This window comes from Passer domesticus, chromosome 32 (genome assembly GCF_036417665.1).
Source record: "Passer domesticus isolate bPasDom1 chromosome 32, bPasDom1.hap1, whole genome shotgun sequence".
NCBI classification, from domain to species: Eukaryota; Metazoa; Chordata; class Aves; order Passeriformes; family Passeridae; genus Passer; species Passer domesticus.
The window spans coordinates 2,493,645-2,512,531 of record NC_087505.1 but is presented as its reverse complement, the minus strand read 5'-3'; the positions used below and the strand labels follow the sequence as shown (position 1 = coordinate 2,512,531).

The 18,887-nt window shown below is 48.5% G+C and overlaps 1 protein-coding gene across 1 annotated transcript; it reads left to right on the top strand.

Annotated features, from left to right (window-relative positions):
- Positions 1 to 2,465: 2,465 nt before the first annotated feature.
- LOC135288331 (uncharacterized) lies at positions 2,466 to 17,838 on the top strand. Its single transcript, XM_064401688.1, has 31 exons — positions 2,466 to 3,407; positions 5,400 to 5,570; positions 5,688 to 5,789; positions 5,885 to 6,082; positions 6,168 to 6,233; positions 6,764 to 6,977; positions 7,052 to 7,209; positions 7,284 to 7,448; positions 7,530 to 7,697; positions 7,794 to 7,894; positions 7,977 to 8,107; positions 8,201 to 8,316; positions 8,393 to 8,486; positions 8,568 to 8,759; positions 9,711 to 9,868; positions 9,941 to 10,066; positions 12,406 to 12,480; positions 12,576 to 12,704; positions 12,786 to 12,925; positions 13,396 to 13,573; positions 13,700 to 13,843; positions 13,937 to 14,058; positions 14,138 to 14,292; positions 14,517 to 14,616; positions 14,710 to 14,805; positions 14,880 to 15,006; positions 15,122 to 15,238; positions 15,312 to 15,454; positions 15,528 to 15,641; positions 15,731 to 15,984; positions 17,590 to 17,838. The coding sequence occupies exons 1-30, from the start codon at positions 2,912 to 2,914 to the stop codon at positions 15,980 to 15,982; spliced, it is 4,548 nt and encodes a 1,515-aa protein (XP_064257758.1). The 5' UTR covers positions 2,466 to 2,911; the 3' UTR covers positions 15,983 to 15,984; positions 17,590 to 17,838.
- Positions 17,839 to 18,887: the final 1,049 nt, after the last annotated feature.

The following is an 18,887-nucleotide window of genomic DNA, read 5'->3' as shown; positions in this document are numbered from 1 at the left end:
GCCCGGGGGCGGAACTTCCCTGCCAGCCCCGTGGCTCCGTTCCGCTCCTGCGGCGCCGCCCCGGCCGGGGCGGAGCGGGGGTGGTTCCCTGTGCGCCGGGAGGGGCTGGCGGGGGCCGGGGTAGCGGTGGTGCTGCTGCGGTGGGACCCCTCCCCATCCCGAGACCCCTGCCCTCGTCATCCCCTAGAGTGGAGACCTCCACCTGCACGTCCCAGGAGAGCAGAGGCGCCCACCCTGCACCGCCTCGTGCTCTGGAGACCCCTCCTTCATCATGCTGAACACTGAAGAGCCCCGCCTTCACCACCGCGGAGGGCAGAGCCCCCTGCGTCCATCCCCCAGGGCAGGAGAGACCCCCACATCCAGCAGAGACACCCCACCGTCACCAGCCCGTGCTCCCCACACCCCTGCCTTTATCTCCTCATGAAATGAAGACGCCAACCTTCACCATCCTGACAGCAGAGACCCCCACCTTCATCATCCAGAGAGCAGAGACCCCCACGTTTATTATCCTAAACAGCAGAGACCCCCACCTTCATCATCCCAGACTGCAGAGACCCCCACCTTCATCATCCAGAGAGCAGAGACCCCCACTTCATCATCCTAAACAGCAGAGATGCCCACCTTCATCATCCTAAACAGCAGAGACCCCCATCTTCCATCTTCATCATCCCAGACCACAGAGACCCTCACCTTCATCATCCCAGACTGCAGAGACCCCCACCTTCATCATCCTAAACAGCAGAGACCCCCACCTTCATCATCCCAGACTGCAGAGACCCCCACCTTCATCATCCTAAACAGCAGAGACCCCCACCTTCATCATCCAGAGAGCAGAGACCCTCACCTTCATCATCCAGAGAGCAGAGACCCCCACGTTTATTATCCTAAACAGCAGAGACCCCCACCTTCATCATCCCAGACTGCAGAGACCCCCACCTTTCTCATCTAGAGAGCAGAGACCCTCACCTTCATCATCCAGAGAGCAGAGACCCCCACCCTCATCATCCAGACTGCTGAGACCCCCACCCTCATCCTCCTAAACAGCAGAGACCCCCACCCTCACAACCCAGACACCACACAGCCCCACCTTCACTTTTTAAAAACCAAATATAAGTAAGGAGACTAAGAAAATTATTGTGTCAGGTCTTTTCTTTTTTTCTTCTGTGTGACTGGTCTTTGTCAAGGGAGGTTGCTTCCTTGAAAGCTTTTTTCCCCCCCCTCAGAAACTTGTTTTATTTTTTTTTAAAGTTTAATAGTTATAAAATGGTTGTAAAATAGTAATACAAATTAGAGCAATAAGGATTTGGACCATCAGAGTGAGGACAACAAAGCAAAGAACTATGAATGTCCAGATGCTTTCCTCAGAAAAAGCATGGCTTGCTAACAAAGCATTAACTCTTAAAAGCAACAGCCTGTTGCATATTCATATATCTCCTACATGATGCATAGATTCTTTTCAAACAAAGGGTGTTCTCTGGTTATTGTCAACTTCTCCTTAATCCTGTTGGCGCCTCAAAGACTAAAAGGGGGTGGAAGAAAGTTTGTTTTTTCCAATAAGGAGGCAGTATTTCTTTTCTTGGGGCTTGTTGCTGTTATCTCTGTGTGAAAAATTTCTTGATCATCTCATCTCTTTCTTGAGTAGTTACAGAGTATCTTACATGGCAAAGTTTCTACTTTAACATTACGTTGTAACCTAAAACTGTATTTAACACACTACATAAGAGAATCAATAGAGCACAACTTCCTAACATAACACACATAATATTAATTTTAATGTTTGCGAAAAGCCAATCATATTGTGAGACACAACTGCTCGCTTTGAAAATTTAAAAAGGTTTATTAAACCTTAGCAAAAATACAGCAAAGGACTACAGAAGGAAAAAGCTGAAGCACTGGGAACTCCCCTCGTGCATACCATGTGGCCAGTTCATCTTCTAGATGGGTGCTCAGTCTTTTACACCCCTGGGGTTTGCATCAGCCAGCCCTGGCTCCTCTCACAGTCTGTCAGTCAGCTCTTCTTTGCCATTTATCAGTGGAAACTGCTTTCTTGTAACTTGACTGGAGATCAGGTGTTGCCATGCCTCATCCCCTAAGCAGCAAGCTTTTCCATTCCCACCTGCCCCAGGTAAGGGGCACATGTGCACATCTTCTTTTTACCTGTCCTAGACAGCCCAGGCTGTCTGATGGTCACAATACAGGGGGAAAAGGGAACTGTGGGGAGAACAGAGGACATCTGAACTACAACAACATAACTACAGATCACTAAAGCTTCTCTTAATATTCACACAATAGTTAGCTTTTAATTGCGAGAGCCAATCATCTTATTACCTATCTGTAGCAATATAACACGCATTTTTGACACTAACACACCCACTGCAGCAGAGCACAACTGAAACTGCCAAGGGGTCCTGAATGCAATGGAAACCATCTTTAATATTTGGGAAAACCCAATCATGTAACACGCATTTTTGACAGCAACACACCCACTGCAGCAGAGCACAACTGAAACTGCTGAGGGCTTCCGAATGCAATGGAAACCGTCTAATATTTGTGAAAACCCAATAATATAACACGCACTTTTTACACCAACACACCCACCGCAGCAGAGCACAACTGAAACTGCTGAGGGGTTCCGAATGCAATGGAAATCATCTTTACTATTTGCAAAAAGCCAATCATGTAACACGCATTTTTCACACCAGCACAGCAGAACGCAACCAAAACTGCCAAGGGGTCCTGAATACAAGGGAAACCATCTTTAATATTTGGGAAAAGCCAATCATGTAACACGCATTTTTGACAGCAACACACCCACCGCAGCAGAACACAGCTGAAACTGCGAGGGGTCCTGAATGCAACAGGAACCATCTTTAATATTTGCAAAAAGCCAATGATATAACACACATTTTTCATGCCAACACGCCCACCGCAGCAGAACACAGCTGAAACTGCCGAGGGGTTCCGAATGCAACGGAAACCGTCACGCAGCACCTGCCAACCGTTGCGGGTGCAGCTCGTTGCAAACTGCTCGCTTGCTCTGCTGCCATCCCGCCGAGCCCAAGCTGGAGGGAGCAGCAGGACCCTGGCCATGAGGCTGGTCTCGGGCTTGGGCAGGGCCCTGCGGGCCCGGCGGGGCCCGGGGGAGAAGCAGGCCCAGCGGCCCAGAGGCAAGCGCAGGCCGGAGAAGCCCAGCAAGGCCCGGGAGTTCGCCCGCAGCCTGGGCGGCCTCGCCCTGGGCCTGCTGCTGGCCAGCGTTTATGGGGCCCTGGTGCTGCTGGTGCAGGGCCACAACGTCTGGTACTGCCTGAGCATCACCGTCCTCATGGGCGCCGCGCTGGGCCTGGGCATGGCCTTCTCCATGAAGATACGGATGATCGTGCTGCTGGCACTGCCGCATTTCTTCACCAGTGAGCAGCCGTGGGTGCCGGGGGGCCGGGGGATGCCGGCTCCTGGCTGAGCACCAGGGCTGTGTTAGAACCCTAGATACTAAAAAATTGAAATTTTCTGTGTTAAAAAACGCAGACCCTCAAGAGAACTTAAAGCCATAAAAAAAGCTTCCAAAATTAATTAATAACAGATTGATAAGATTATAAATTATGCATAGCAGATTAGTTATATATAATGGATTAATAATAATATTACAGATTATATATGGCAGATTAGTTATATATAATAGATTAATGATAAGATTATGGGTTATATATAGACAATTCATAATAAGATTATAAATTATATATAGCAGATTAGTTATATGGAACAGATTAATAATAAGATTATAAATTATATATAGCAGATTAGTTATATATAATGGATTAATAATAATATTACAAATTATATAGCACATTAGTTATATATAATAGATTAATAATAAGATTATGGGTTATATATAGCAGATTAGTTATATATAATGGATTAATAATAATAAGATTACAAATTATATATAGCAGATTAGTTATATATAATAGATTAATAATAAGATTATAAATTATATGTAGCAGATTAATAATAAGATTATAAATTATATATAGCGGATTAGGTATATATAATAGATTAATAATAAGATTATGGGTTATATATAGCAGATTAATAATAAGAATATGAGTTATATATAACAGATTAGTTATATATAACAGATTAATAATAACATTGTAAATGATATGTAACAGATTAGTTCTATATAGGAGATTAATAATAAGATTATGAGTTATATATAGCAAATTAGTTATGTATAATAGATTAATAATAAGATTATAAATTACATATACATGTTAGTTATATATAACAGATTAATAATAAGGTTATAAGCGTGTAGTTTAAATAGGAGTAGGTAATATCATGTAGCAGGAAATTTAGAGTTTAAAGTTTTAAAATATAGTAATATATATTAAACTAAGATAGAAATTTTAAGACTGTAGCTAATTCTTCTTCTTCACCTTCTTCTTCATAAGTTTAAGTAGTATTTTATAATTAAACAAAAAAGTCCACATTGCAAAACACAAGTGATTAGTTATTGAGTTAAAAATAAAAATAATTTGTCATTTCTTAATTAGATATTTTTTCCTTTAAAGACCTTGTAAAAATATATACAAACCATTTTGTAATTTATTAGTAAAATACTGTAGAACTCACAATTTATAAGACTGTAATATAGATAAAAAATAATAAACATCTAAATCCAGACACAAAATACCATCTTGAGCGCTTTCAATCCCAACCCTAACAGAAACAAAAAAGAAGGTAAAAATCAACATTAGTGGTGCCCTGTGTGAGGATTGAATTCACAACCTTCAGATTGTGAGACTGATTTTCCCTGTCAGATTTTGAGAGTGATTTTTCCCTGTCAAATTATGAGACCGATTCTTCACTATCAAATTATGAGACTGATTCTTCCCAGTCCGATTATGAAACTAACTTTTCCCTGTCAGATTAGAAAACTGATTCTTTGCTGTCAGATTATGAGACTGATTCTTACCTGTTAGATTGTGAGACTGATTGATTTTCCCCGTCTGATTATAAAACTGATTTTTCCCTGTCAGATTATGAGACTGGTTCTTGCCCTGTCAGATTATGAGACTGATTCTTTACTGTCAGATTGTGAGACTGACTGATTTTTCCCTGTCAGATTATGAGACTGATTTTTCCCTGTCTGATTATGAGACTGATTCTTTGCTGTCAGATTGTGAGACTGATTTTTCCCTGTAAAATTATGAGACTGATTCTTTGCTGTCAGATTATGAGACTAATTCTTTGCTGTCAGATTACGATACTGATTTTTCCCTGTCAGATTGTGAGACTGATTTTTCCCTGTAAAATTATGAGACTGATTCTTGCCCTGACAGATTATGAGACTGATTCTTTGCTGTCAGATTAGGAGACTGATTCTTGCCCTGTCTTTGCAGAGGAGGGGAAGATGGTGGTCATGATGCTGGCGCTGTGCCTGACCTTGCAAGGCCCTGGCACCAATCTCCTGCAAAACGTCTCCCAGGTCGCCAAGGCGCTGTCATGTGGGGCTGAACTGGCCCAAAACCAGACAGCTGAGAGAGTGCAACGTGCCAAGGAGCCACTGCTGAGTGAGCAGGGGGCTGGGGGAGGTGGAGGGACTGGAGGGGCCCTTCCTGGGGGGGAACAGACAGCCTCAGGCTACCCTCACCCTTTGGGGTATGCTCAGGTGTCCCCTCTCTCTGCAGACATGCAGAGGAAAATCAAGGAGATTGGCCAGAATGCCAAGGTGCTGGGTGACCGTGTCCGTAAGTTCGTCCGCTCCATCATCGACTCCACCAGACACATTGGTGAGCCTTGGACCCCCGGGGGTGTCCCCAGCCCCAGCACCCCCTCCCCTCCTCTCAGACCATCCCCGTCTCCAATGCCCGCTCCGTGCCCGCAGCCCGGGCCCTGCGCACCGTTTGGCTGTGGCTGTCGAGGGCTGGCAACATCTGCAACCGTGAGCTGGGGGATCCCAAGACCAGCTGCTTTCGCTACATGGACAGGGCCAAGGACAGGTGTGAGCGCGCCCTGCCCGTCCTCTTCCACATCTGCTACGTGGTCCTCAGCTTCAAGGCGCTCTGCGGCGTGATCAGTACTTGTGAGTCCCTGCCCCTCCGCCCCGGGGGGCTAATGGGGTGATGGGGGGATGATGCCCAGCCCTACAGAGATCCCTCTCTCTGCAGTTACTTTCTTGTTCTGCACCATCCCAGCGTACATCCAGAGCTTCATCCGGGCCAGCGTGGCAGCTCGTGAGTATCCCAGTGCCATGTGGGGGTTGGGGGTTGTCATTGTTTTGCATGAGAGACATCTATGGAAGTGATACAAAGCTTTTAACCACTCTTCCTAAATAAACTAAAAAAAGGCTATTAGTAGCAAACTAACTTTTTTTTTTCCCTTACTGATATGGTAAAGAAATTTTATTTCTTTACCATATCAGTAAGGAAAAAAAAAAAGTTATAAGAAGAAGAAAAAAAGTATTCTAAAAGTTTTGTTCTAATTCTTATTACTCTTTAAATTACTATTAATACATTTTTCTTTATACCCTTTTAAAGTTTTAAACCTACTTTACCTTTCTCCTAACCCTACTTCACACCAAGAAATAAGTACATTAGTAATTAGCCAACACCAAACCCACCACACTCTTTAGAACATTAACCACAAAAAATCTCAAAATTAACAAAATCTCAAATTAACAACCCAAAACCACTACACGGGTCCTTCTCTGTGCCCCTCTTCTGGTTCTGGCCGCAATGCACAGCACCTCTCGTGCCCTCTGCAGCCCTCACGGATGCCCTGAACCGTGTCCGCGCCGAGTTTGAGTTCAACATCTCGGTCACGCACCACTTCAGCGTCAACCTCAACGCCAGCAAGAGCCTGGGCGAGGTGTCTGCCGATATAATGGAGGCCGTGCAGCACAGCATGGAGCCCTACCACCGTGCCCTGGAGCTCTTCTCCTACGTCTCCTTCTTGGTCGTGCTCTTCTTGTGGTACCGGTGAGTAGTGCTCTGGTGACCCATGGGGACAGGGACGTGGCGTGGAGGTGCTCAGCTCCCTCCCGTGCCCCCAGCGCGGTTCGCTACCGGCGCCTCTACCTGCGGGACGACACCTTCGACAACGTTTACATCACGCGGCGCTTCGTGGAGATGGACCTGCGCTGTGCGGAGCAGGGCAAGCCCACCGTGCTGCCCCTGTCGGGGCGGGAGAGGGGCCGCTACATCCCCCCAGGTCAGCCCCACCCCCGAGGGTATCCCCCAGCCCAAGCTGAGCGCCCAGCACGGCCTCACGGCGCTCCCGTGCAGGTGCTCTGTGGCTGTCAAAGGCGGAGCGACAGCAGTACGGGCTGCAGCTCTTTTCGTTCCTGCGCCATACGCTGCTGGGGTTCAGCATCCTCCTGGCTGACTACACCATCTTCTGGCTGCTTGGCCTGTTCCGGCACCAGCTGAGCGCCGAGATCGTTGCCAGGGGTGAGCAGCACCCTTGGGTGCTCTGCTGGCTGAGGGTCAGGGCCTGTGGGATGGCCCCAGGTCTGAGCTGCTCGCCCACAGCGCCGTCGATAATGACCATCAGCGTCAACGGGACTGGCTACACCAGCGAGATCTACCAGGATCTGGTCTCTGCCTTCAACGCGCTGCAGGAGGGCGAGGTCTCGGTGCTGTCCCAGGTCTGCCTCATCGAGCCCATGGAGCCTGACCACGGCACCTACATCACCATAGGTGTGCACACCGGGGCCACTGCACCCTCAGCGACCCAGGTGGGTGGAGGGGGTGAAGGGGAGTGCCCCCCACCCCTACTTATTTTCTTCCCACCAGGAATCCTGTACGGTATCTGGCTCTTCATCTCTGTCTTCGGTTCCTACCTGGCACGCCTGCGCCGGGCAGTGTGTGCTTACTACTTCCCAACCCGTGAGCAGGTGAGAAGCCCCCTGTGCATGTGTGTGCCCCTCTACACCCCCTGAGCCACCAGCTGCCCTCACCCCATCCCCTCCATGCCAGGAGCGCCTGACCTACCTCCACAACATCATCCGGGCACGGCGGGAATGGGCGCTGTTTGCCCTGAGCCAAGTGGGCACACGACAATTGGAAGATACTGGGAAAAGCAGGTTCTTCCTTATCCTCATCTCCAGGTAAGCTCTTCCAGAAGATGGAAAAGGGGCAGCATCATCCCTGGGGGTCTGTGGCAAGGACCCCTGGGATGGCATTGCCCCGCGTGCTTGCAGGTGCCCTCTCCTAGCTCGCCTCGCTCGCCGCGTGGGCATCCAGCGCAAACACTGCCTGACCTGTGGGGCAGAAGAGAAGCCAGATTTCACCGCCTGCATCACACCCAACTGCAAAGGTAGGAGCCCCCACAGTTTGGGGACGCCCTCCCCATAAAATCCTGCATTCCTCCCTGACAGCCTCATTTTCCACAGGGCTGTATTGCAGCCAGTGCTACAAAACCATGAACAACATCTGCTCCGTCTGCAAGGCCCCCCTGAGCTACCCGGCCACCGGGGACGAGGAGCGGTGAGCAGAGGGGTGCTGGGGGGCTGCAGGGGGTGTGCAGGGGGGGGCTGCAGCTCAGCCCTGCCCTCTGTGCCCCTGCAGGGACTCGAGTGACGAGGAGGAGACAGTGGGGCTGCGGCTGGGCGCTGCGCGGGCGCCGCAGGGCCAGGAGCGAGGGCGGCGGCTGCTGCAGCGCATCAGGGACATCCTCAAGGGCCGGGGGCTCCCCTTCAGAACGGCCAGGAGGCTGCAGGAGCAGCTGGAGGAGGAGGAGAGAGAGGGGCTGCTCTCCAGGTGAGGGCTGCTGTGGTGTTTGTCTGAGACCCCCGATGAAGGGAGGAATGATGGATCTGACTCTCAGAAGGCTAATTTATTATTTTATGATAGTATCAAAACTAAATTATACTAAAGAACAGAGAAAGGATATTAAAAAAATACTAAACTAAAGAATAGTGAACTAAACTATACTAAAGAATAGAGAAAGGATACAGACAGAAGGCTAAAATATACTAAAGAAAACTCGTGACTCCTTCCAGAGTCCCGACACAGCTTGGCGGTGATTGGCCATTAAGTAATAACAATTCACATGAAACCAATGAAACAATTCACCTGTTTCTATATTATGTTATATATATATATATATATATTCTAGATTAATTTTTTATAGATTATAAATTTTCTATAGAATTTTCTATATTTAATTTCTATATTATAAATTTTCTATATTCTTTTTCTATATTTTATATATTATACACGTATATATTTTTATATACATTCTATATGAAAAATATCCTACATGATAATTTTTTATAAAATTTTCTACATTTCTAGATGTAGAAAATTATATTTATATACTTATATATAAATATATAAAAATATATATTATATATAATATAATGTATATATAATATACTATATATAATATAGATAGTATAATAGTAATATATAATATATAGTATATAATATATAGTATATAATATATAGTATATAATATATAATATATAATATATACTTTTATATATATTATATATTACTTTTTTATATGGTATATATTTTCTATTAAATTTTCTACATTCTATTTCTGTATTATAAATCACATATATATGTGTATATATATAATATGACAATTTTTTCTATTATAAATTCTATATTTTTCCATTTCAAACTTTCTATAACATTCTCTATAAATCCATTTCCCCCACGCTGGCACTGCTGCTCCCCCAACACTCATCCCCCCACCTCCAGACCCGACTTTGACGACGAGGATCAAGCTGCGCCAAGGGACAGCGAGCTGCAGGAGGTGGTGGTCGCAGAGACCCCCAGCCGCGTTCCCTCTCCATCGGAGCATCCCACGGGCACCAACCCCGGAGCGGAACCCCGTGCTCGGAAACGTCCCAACTCCAGTGAGCCGCGCTGCCTGTCCTGTCCCGGGCAGGGCGGTGGCACGGCGGGGTGACACCCGTGTCCCCTCCCAGCCCTGAAGCGAGTGGTGGTCGCGGTGCTGCCCGGCCCGTGCAGCCGCTTCCTCTGGAGCCGGCCCGACCAGTATCGCTGCAGGAAAGCCTTCCTGGGAGCCGGCTTCGGGATGCTCCTCGGCTTCGGTGAGTGTGGGAATCCCTCAAGTCACAGGGGCTGCGGAGAGCTGCAAAAGGCAGGTCTTGGACACGGCAGGACTGCTATGAATTTTCTACATTATATATGTTATACATACATATATCTATATCTGTATCTAAATATTTCTATCTATTTCTACATATATATCTATATGCACCTATATCTATCATCTATCTCTATATATTTCTATATATATATTTGTATCTATATATATCTATATATCTATATCTTTCTGTCTTTCTATCTATCTATCTATCTATCTATCTCTATATCTATAGCTATCTATAGCTATCTATCTATATCTATATCTATCTCCATATCTACATCTACATCTACATTTACATCTATCTATATCTATATCTATATCTATATCTATATCTATATCTATATCTAATCATCTATATATATCTGTATCATCTATATCTATATCTATATCTATATCTATATCTATATCTATATCTATATCTATATCTATATAATCTATACCTATATATATATCTATATCATCTATATATCTATATCTATATAATCTATATCATCTATATCTATATCTATATCTATATCTATATCTATATCTATATCTACATCTATATCTATATCTATATCTATATAATCTATATAATCTATATAATCTATATAATCTATATAATCTATATATCTATAGTTATTTCTATTTCATCTATATCTATCTAATATCTATCTATCTATCTATCTATCTATCTATCTATCTAATCTATCTATCTATCCACATATCCATATATCTGTATCTATATCTATCTTTATATCTATATCTATATAATCTATATCAATCTATATCTATCTATCTATTCTATCTTATTTTTTTTCTATATTATAAATTTTCTATGCAATTTTCCAATCCTTTTCCCACACACTGCACTGCTGTTCCCCAGCACTCGTCTCCCCACCTCCACACATGACAACAGAACAATTAGAGCTAAGCAGTAGCCAGAGGATTTGTCAGCAGAAAAGTTATGTGAGATGTAGAAAGTAAGGACAAATAAATAGAATAATGCTCCTTAATTTGGAGATAATTTGGGGAAAACTTTGGGAGAAAATCGAGGACAAAAAATAGAAAATTTAGGACAAAAAATAGAAAAATAATAATAAAGAATATATATAATAACAAACAATAATAATAAACAATATTTATATAAATAATATATAAAATATAGAAATACTATATTAAATATATAAATAATAAATAATAAAAATTATAATTTTCCAAAGTAAGGACAAATAAAACAAAGGTATTAACGCTTGGCCAGAATAACTCCCTAAGCTACAGAAAAGTCTATCTAGAGAGATATTAGGAAGTTATGAGCTTAATAAAGGAGCTCTGTGCATTGTGTTTTAATGCTCACAAACAGGTTTTGTATTTGAAATAAGCAAGCATTGTTTTAACCAAAGGTACGTGTGCTTATAGTGGTTGGAGGGAACTACTGTCAATATGATTTTGCTTTGTGTGATTGGGTCAAAAAACTTCTAAAGTGAGTTGCAACATTAAATTCTTTTCATGCTGCCAAGGACGTGAGCTGCTGGCATCTTCTCACTGTCATAACCTTGTAATGAGAGTGATGCTGGAAAATAATCAGCTGGAGATGTGTTCCCCAGCAGTCCCGTCCCTTTCGTTATTTTGTACATGAAAAACATTTTTTGTACATTTTGTACATGTTGTGGCATTGCACAACGATGTGCTTGTTTCTGTTGAAGGGCTTTAGTAACTTTCTTAAGGGCTTTTTGGGCTTTAGGTGTGAGGGTTCTGGGAGATTGGATGTGGTAGTGTCTTCTTAAGAAGTTGATAAGTGGTGTAAGTTTATCATTGGTGATCTCTGAAAGTGGCCTGATTTAATTGATTGCTTTTAAATCCTGTAAATTGTTGACATTGTTTTGAGTTGTATATTTTGTAGTTTGTTTGTTGTGTGATTTTTAATTTTAAATATTTCTATGGTGAGATTTTTTTTACTTTTGACGTAGAGACTTCTAGTCTTGTATTCTGAAGTTCTGTAATTACACTGCCACGAGTCTTTTGTATTTCTTTGTGTGTTGGTGCTCTAATGAGTAGATTATCTACGTAAGGTGTAATTATTTTTTGCGGATGTCTCTTTTGAGCTGGAGAGAAGGTTTGTGTTACCAACTATTGGCAAATTGTTGGTGCGTTTTTAAGTCTTTGAGGAAGAATTATATATATAAATTGGAAGAATTTTATATATATATATATATACATTGGAAGAATTATATATATACGTTGGAAGAATGGAAGAACTGGAACATCAGGAAGAATGAGGAACATTGTTGTGTGTTCCAGGGCTCTGCCACCTCCTCATCATGCCTCTGGACGTGTCAGAGACGCGGAAGCTGAATCTTACCTGGTGGCTGACCGGTGAGGATGGGGCAGGGAGGGGACAGAGGTGGGACCACCAGAAGCCCCGGGGGGTTCTCTGTGGGGCCGTGGGCTCAGCTCTCTGCTCTGCACAGTCATGACTGCCCTGGGCTGGGCCACGTCCCCCCACTTTCGCTGTGCCAACCTGCTGATGGTGCCCAAGTTCCTGGGAAAGGAGGGTCGGCTCTACGTTGTCTCCTTTGTCTTCGCTGCCATCTACAACGGTAGGGTCCCCCCCTTATCCCCGTGTCCCCCGGTGGGCTCCTGGGAGCTGGTGGGCTCTGAGCCAGCCCTGCTGCCAGCAGGGCCCGTGGCCAACCTCTGGTACAACCTGATGGAGACGAAGCGCTCGATGGAGTGCGTGGTGGAGCTCCAGGTGAACCACACGGGAATTCTCTGGAAGGCATCTACAGCCCCCCTGCGCCAGGTCATGGAGCAGCTGGTGGTGAGGAGGGGTCTGGGGCGGGGGTCTTGGGGGGCTGGGGGAGCAGGATCAAGCCTCTGCCTATGGTTGTGTTTGAGGGTCCCAGGATGAGGGAAGAGATGAGACTCTTGGCTTCATGTCTCTGAAGGCTGATTTATTATATTATGCTATTATATTAAAATGATATACTAAAACTATACTAAAAAGAATAGAGAGAAAGGATCCATCAGAAGTGTGGAAAGAAAAGGAAAGGAATGATAATAAAATCTTGTGTCTGCTCACAGCCTCGACACAGGTGGCTGTGACTGGTCATCAAGTGAAAACAATTCACATGCTGGGTAAACAATTCTCCAAATCACATTCCAAAGCAGCAAAACATGGAGACGCTGAAGCTTCCCAGCTTCTCAGGAGAAAAGATCCCGGCAAAAGGATTTTTCGTAAAATACATCTGTGACATCTGCCTGTGTCTGTGTGTGTGTGTGCCCTGGCAGGAGAGCGCGGAGACGCTCAACTCCGAGATACACAACGTCTCCCGAGCCTTCGTGGACCTGAACGAGCAGGTGGCCAACGACGAAGGCTACGACCTGAAGCAACGCCCAGGCACGGGCACAGAGAGAGCCCCCAGCACCCAGGAGCTCTACGCGACAAAGACCAAACTTCGCTGTGAAAGTGAGGGGGGTGGGCAGGGACTGGCAGCACGTGGGGAGGGGGCTGCCCCAGATCCCACTGCTGTCCCCAGCTGGGAGCTGGGCCAGTGGGCTGCACAGGCAGCTGAGGGCTCCTCATGCCCCCCAGCTGTGATCCAGATGGGCCTGGTGCGCTGTACATCACACTTCTACAGAATGTACAAGAAATGCATGACACAAGTGAGGCTGCCCCTCTTCAACCACCTCATCTGCCTGCCCATGCAGTTTGGGTTCCTCTGCCACATGATCAAATGTAGGTGACCCTGACCCCGTTCTCCCTTGGAGGGGCAGATCCAGTTCTGCCCTGCAGCCCCTGGCATGCACTGTCCCTGTGCCATCTCTGCAGTCATGAGGCGCTGGTGTGAGAAGAGGATCCCCGTGGATGGGAACTTTGGGCACATGTACGACCAGGTGAACGACTCCGTCAACAGCCTCAGCCAGGAGTTCAGCGCCAGCATCACCTACCAGGTGGGTGCCTGGGCACCCTGTGGGTGCCCATCCCTTGTACCCATGGCCCTGCCCTTGCCCCATGGCCCCTCTGCCACAGGAGGAGCACCACAAGATGCTGGTGGGCGCCGAGGTGGCGGCGCAGCTGCGGGAGGACGTGACCTCGCAGCTGCAGCAGGAAGGCGCCCGCCTGGGCCTGGCCGTCTCCTTCTTCCGCCTGCTGCTGTCCTTCACCTTCCTCTTCGTCTTCTTCTCGTGAGCCTTGCGATGGTCGGGGGGTGGGGGTGACACCCCTGTGCCAGCTGCGGGGCACAGAGGGGTGGGGGCCTTCTTTGGCAGCCGGTTGGGGGGTGGGGGTGACACCAGTGCGGGGTGCAGAGGGGTCAGGCAGAAGGCCTGAGGGGGGACATGAAGACAAGGGTGGTCCTGGGGGCTTCACCCAGTGCCTCCTTCACCCCAGACCTATCCTCTCCCACCAGGGCTTTCCACTACACCTATAAGTACTGTCACAAAATCGGCTTTGACAACTGCTACATCACCACCTATTTCCGCCAAATCGATGCCCGGCGCAGAGAGCAGGTTGGGCAGGGGGAAAGGGGTGCAGGGCAGCCCTGTCCCCCACCATGGGGTGTCCCAGGGGCTGCACTGAGACAACCCCTGCCCCTCACCCAGAACAAGCAGACGTTGCTGCCCCTGCTCAAGGAGGAGGCCTCGTCTTTCATCTTCCCGTGCAAGCCGGCCCTGCAGCGGCCTGAGCGGCTGCACATGGTGAGGGGCTGGGGGTAATCAGGGGGCTCAGAGCTGGGCACAGCAGGCTGTGACAGCTCCCCTGCTCCCTGCAGGTGATGGAGCTGCTCAGGTGCATCCCACTCCTGCTCTTGCTCCTCTTTGTCTGTGGCCTGGACCACTTCATCTTCACCGTTCTCAGCGTCATCCAGCATCATTCCTTCATCGAGTATTCCTACCAAAGTGAGCTCACGGCCCTGGAGGGCCGGCCCGTGGTCCCACCCTGCCCCTCAGCAATGCAGGGACCCCCTCAGCCCTCCCAGGCCCTCCTCAGCCTCCCTATCCTGCCACCCCACAGCCAGCCACCACTTGTCCGTGAACGTGATGGGCACATCCCTGATGGCACAGCTGCTGCGGGGCACCATCGGGGCCCTCAACACCTCCCACGACACCGAAGTGGAGACCTCCAACCTCGGTAAGCCCCTCGTGGATGGGACCCCCCAGCCAGAGGCTGCCCCAGGGGGCTGACAGCGGTGCCCTGTCCCCAGCCTGCCTGCCACAGCCCACGAGGATGACGAGGCAGCAGTACGTGAGCACCTGCCTGCCCCTGGGCGCACTGGCCCTGCTCTGCCTGGCCCAGGTGTACCCGTTCCGCCTGCGCCGCGCCATCGCTGCCTTCTACTTCCCCAAGGTGAGCAGCCCGAGGGGCTGGGGGTGCCTTCCGGGGTGGGTTCTGCTGACCCTCACGCTCTTTGCTGGCACAGAGGGAGAAGACTCGAGTGCTGTTTTTGTACAACAAGCTGCTGCGGCAGCGGAAGAATTTCTTGTACCTGCAGCGCGGGCGCGTGGCCCGGCAAGCCCGGCAGCCGCCCGAGCTGGTGAGTGGGGACAGGGACACGGGGTGCTGGGAGGGGTTGCCACTGTCCCCTGACCCCTGCAGCCTCACACGGGCCTGTCCTCGCTGCAGGGGACGGTGCTGCTGCGGCGGTGCCGCCGGCGCTGGCCTTGGCTGCGCCGCTGCTTGCGCCAGAAGTGCACCTTGTGTGGGACCCCCGAGACCCCCCAGCACCAGCCCTGCCCCAATCCCGACTGCTTTGCCCTGTACTGCGAGTTGTGCTGGAAGTTGGTGGGGGCCACCTGCCTCGCCTGCGGCCCTGCAGACCCCGACCTCGCCCAGGAGAGCAGCGAGGATGAGGAGGAGGAGGGATACGCGGGATGAAGGTATTTGGGAATAAATGTTTCAATCGCACCCCCGTGCACGGTGTGAAGTGGGGTCTGGGGGTGTGTCTGCCAGGGGGATGCTGAAGGTGGAGCACCTGCTGCTTTTGGAAATGTCAGTTTTGAGTTAATAGCCTTTAACATTCCAGTCTCTCACATCTGAACCCCACCCTGCTCTTGGGCACGGGGACAGGCACCCACAGGGTGCCCAGGCACACCCCAAGTAGAGGATGCTGGCCCTGAATTCCAGGCTGGCGCTGTGTATGGAGCTGTTCACCTGGAGCTGCAGCCCCCTGGCATCTTCTCCTTGCAGCAGCAGTTCATGGCTGCAGGGATGGAGTGGGTGGTGGCAGCAGAGCTGGCATCCCCAGGCATCGCTGTGCCCCCCCAGGGTCAGGGCATGGCTCCCACACATCACCCTGGAGCACTGGCAGAGGAACCTGAGCTGCACGGGCAGGCAGACCAGGTGGCTGATGAGGGGCACGGGCACTTCTGTCATGCAGGTGGCATAGCCAGGTGCTGGAAATGGTCTCTCAGTCGTAGCTGGGGGGCAGAAGCTCTCAGCTGCCTGTACAGCCCCAGCCCCACTGGCCCAGATGCTGCTGGGGTGCCCTGTGGGGCTGGCACTGGGGCAGCCTCCCATGGCTGCCACCCCGCTGCCATCCAGGGGAAGAGGGAGGGGGTTGTTTTCAATTCTGTGCTGTAATGAGAGGGATAATAATGGTGATCCAGAGGTCTGTGCAAATAGAACAGTAGTTATTGGCAACGAGTGAAGTGGCTTGGATTTGGCACTGAGTGAAACTTGCAAACAACATTATTAAAGTAAGGAGGAAAGGAAAGGAAAGGAAAGGAAAGGAAAGGAAAGGAAAGGAAAGGAAAGGAAAGGAAAAGGAAAGGAAAGGAAAGGAAAGGAAAGGAAAGGAAAGGAAAGGAAAGGAAAGGAAAGGAAAGGAAAGGAAAGGAAAGGAAAGGAAAGGAAAGGAAAGGAAAGGAAAGGAAAGGAAAGGAAAGGAAAGGAAAGGAAAGGAAAGGAAAGGAAAGGAAAGGAAAGGAAAGGAAGAAGAAAGAAAGGCAGAAAGGAAGAAGAAAGAAAGGCAGAAAGGAAGAAAGAAAAGAAGGAAGAAGGAAGGGAGGAAGGAAAAGAAAGAAAGGAAAGAAAGAAAGAAAAGAAAGAAAGAAAGAAAGAAAGAAAGAAAGAAAGAAAGAAAGAAAGAAAGAAAGAAAGAAAGAAAGAAAGAAAGAAAGAAAGAAAGAAAGAAAGAAAGAAAGAAAGAAAGAAAGAAAGAAAGAAAGAAAGAAAAAGAAAGAAAGAAGAAAGGAAGGCAAGCTCTGCCCTCCCTTGGATCCCGTGGTGTGCTCACTCTCTCACTCTCTCTGGCTGTGCTCCGCTGCTGGGATCACCCTTTTTCCCCGAACGGAGCCTTTTAAAGTCCCTGAGCTGAGCTGTGGCCGGGCAGATCTGAGATTTCACCACCACACCCATAAACTCTGCCTTTCCCTCGGGCAGGGATGCAGGCCCGGCCTCAGCGAAGCCCCTCCTGCCCTTCCCAGGGCCGAATATTTGAGGCACTCCCATTTCATCTTCCAGTCCCACTCTGTTGTCTCCAGACAGGTTGCCCAGCCCTGCTCTCTGCCCAGAGCAGTAAATAAATCAAATACCTCGCCCTGTGGTGAAAGAACCTGTTCTGGGACAGCACCACCCCCCCGTGGCTCGGAGCCTTTAAATCTCCTTCCCGGGAATTCTTCCAGCTTGGTGAACAGAAGGAAGAGATGAGACAGAAGAGAGCAAGTGAGGAATTCTACAATGAATAACAGCAACGCCAATCCTTATAAATATAAATCCCACTGGCAACATCACTCCTGTTTGCATCAGCCGTTTCCCCACCCTGGGAGCCCCAGGGGCTACAACAGCAGGACAGGACAATTCATGGTTCAGGACTCCATCCACCAAACCAGTCCATGACCAGAACCATCCCGAGGTTTGCTCAGCACTTTTGTTCACCTTGGCTTAGGCTTCTTCCACGGAAGCAGCAGCGTTGTGGACACAGCATTGCTGTGAAGTTTATTATCCCACATATCCCTGGTTCCTCTGATCACAGTGTTTCTAACTCTGGTGCATTCTGCAGTGTCATCTTCACAGCCTGCTGAAGCACGGGTTTCATTCTCCAGGAGCACATCTAGTCCTGTTGCTCACAGCGTGTACTTGCCAAGCTGAATTTCCCCCAGCCTGCTGGTGTCTCATTATTGCACTTCTGGCAGAGAAACCTGCTTCAAGCCCCAAAGTCATTCTGAAGGCAGAGTCACAGAATCATGGGATGGTTTGGGTTAGAAGGGACCTTAAAGCTCATCTCATTCCACCCCCTGCCATGGCAGGGACTTCTTCTGCCATGCCAGGGTGCTCCAAGCCCTGTCCAACCTGACCATGGACATTTCCAGGGGTGGAGCAGCCACAACTGCTCTGGGCAACCCACCCCAGGGCTTCCCTACCCTCACAGGAAGAATTTCCAACCTAACCCTGCTCTCTGTCAGCTTGAAGCCTTTCCTCCTTGTCCTGTCCCTCCAGTTCCCGATGAACCCCGGTCGGGGTTGGGTGTGGGACAAGGCAGGTCCCTGCTCCCACTGCTGGTCCATGGCAGGCCCAGCTGGGCTGTGCAGGGATTATTCTCCTTCCCAGGGTGTGGGACAGGCTTAGCTGGGCTTTCTGGGCCCCCTGCTCCCTCCCAGGGTGCCCAGAATTTTCCATGGCATCACTGCTCCTTCCCAGTGGGATCTGATGGAGTTTCCAGAGCAGCGTGGACCCTCCCAGGAGCACCACGGCTTCTGCTGGGCTCTGCCCATGTCCACACAGGCCCCTGCTCTATTCTGAGTCAGCTGCAGATCTCCCCACGCTCTGCCCAGCCCACAGG

Excerpts from the sequence above, each read along its gene's own strand:
- LOC135288331 (XM_064401688.1), top strand. The coding sequence starts at position 2,912 with ATGCCAACACGCCCACCGCAGCAGAACACAGCTGAAACTGCCGAGGGG. Across the intron at positions 8,317-8,392 it reads CATCACACCCAACTGCAAAG|GGCTGTATTGCAGCCAGTGC; the intron begins GTAGGAGCCCCC and ends CATTTTCCACAG. Across the intron at positions 8,487-8,567 it reads GCCACCGGGGACGAGGAGCG|GGACTCGAGTGACGAGGAGG; the intron begins GTGAGCAGAGGG and ends GTGCCCCTGCAG.